Below are 838 nucleotides of genomic sequence, written 5' to 3' on the forward strand. Positions count from 1 at the left end.
AAGGCGGAGGCAGCGGCGGCGGTGGAAGTTCGTCGAGCTTGTCGGAGTTGGAGAGCAGACCTCCGCAAGGTACAGTATATGTATATCTATGTACGTACGTACCTCTGTATTTATTAGATCGATCGTATTACTGTAAACTCTTGCATCCATGGCTCCAAATTGAGCATAACAAGTTTTTTGGGATTGCAAAGATGGAATCTTTTAACGTCTAAACAGCGAAAATGATGAATCTTTTTCTTCAAACAATAAAAAAGATTGAATCTGTAGGTTCTTAACATACATATACAGACATCGAGTCAATCAGTTAACCTTGTCTTTGTCCGATCAAACGCAGCTTCAAGCAACTGCAGCGAAGAGGCAAGAACAGTAACGCCGACGACACAAGGGGCGAACACATCGAATCGGCTGAGGAGACTGAGCTCGGTGGACATGAACATGCAGGGGAAGGGGAAGAACGAGATGCCGTGTGTCTTCACCAAAGGAGAAGGACCCAACGGAAGGAGAGTAGACGGAATACTCTACAGGTACGGAAAGGGATCGGAAGTGAGGATAATGTGTGTGTGCCACGGCACTTTCCTGTCGCCGGCGGAGTTCGTAAAACACGCCGGAGGTGGTGACGTCGATCACCCTCTCCGGCATATTGTCGTCAACACCGCGTCTTCTTCTGTCATGTAAGAGAGAGCTAACCAAACCCTGTTTTGTTCTCTGTCTGAGATTTCATCCCTTCCATTAAAACTGGGGATTTGAGATTTGAGGAAGAAGTAGGAGATGAGAGTTTATCTTCTTCCTTTTTCTGATGAGTTGATACTAAGAGTGATGAGCTTTGATCAGACAACAT

At 45.8% G+C, this 838-nt stretch overlaps 1 protein-coding gene across 1 annotated transcript; it reads left to right on the forward strand.

Moving 5' to 3' along the window:
• Positions 1-5: 5 nt before the first annotated feature.
• LOC104821198 (ninja-family protein AFP1-like) lies at positions 6-835 on the forward strand (the record flags this gene model as incomplete). Its single annotated transcript, XM_010551997.1, has 2 exons — positions 6-69; positions 335-835. Coding segments are annotated over 2 exons (405 nt in total), but the record flags the coding sequence as incomplete, so codon positions are not given.
• Between the last annotated feature and the right edge of the window lie 3 nt (positions 836-838).

This window comes from Tarenaya hassleriana, unplaced genomic scaffold (assembly GCF_000463585.1).
Source record: "Tarenaya hassleriana unplaced genomic scaffold, ASM46358v1 Cleome3286, whole genome shotgun sequence".
Taxonomy (NCBI): domain Eukaryota; kingdom Viridiplantae; phylum Streptophyta; class Magnoliopsida; order Brassicales; family Cleomaceae; genus Tarenaya; species Tarenaya hassleriana.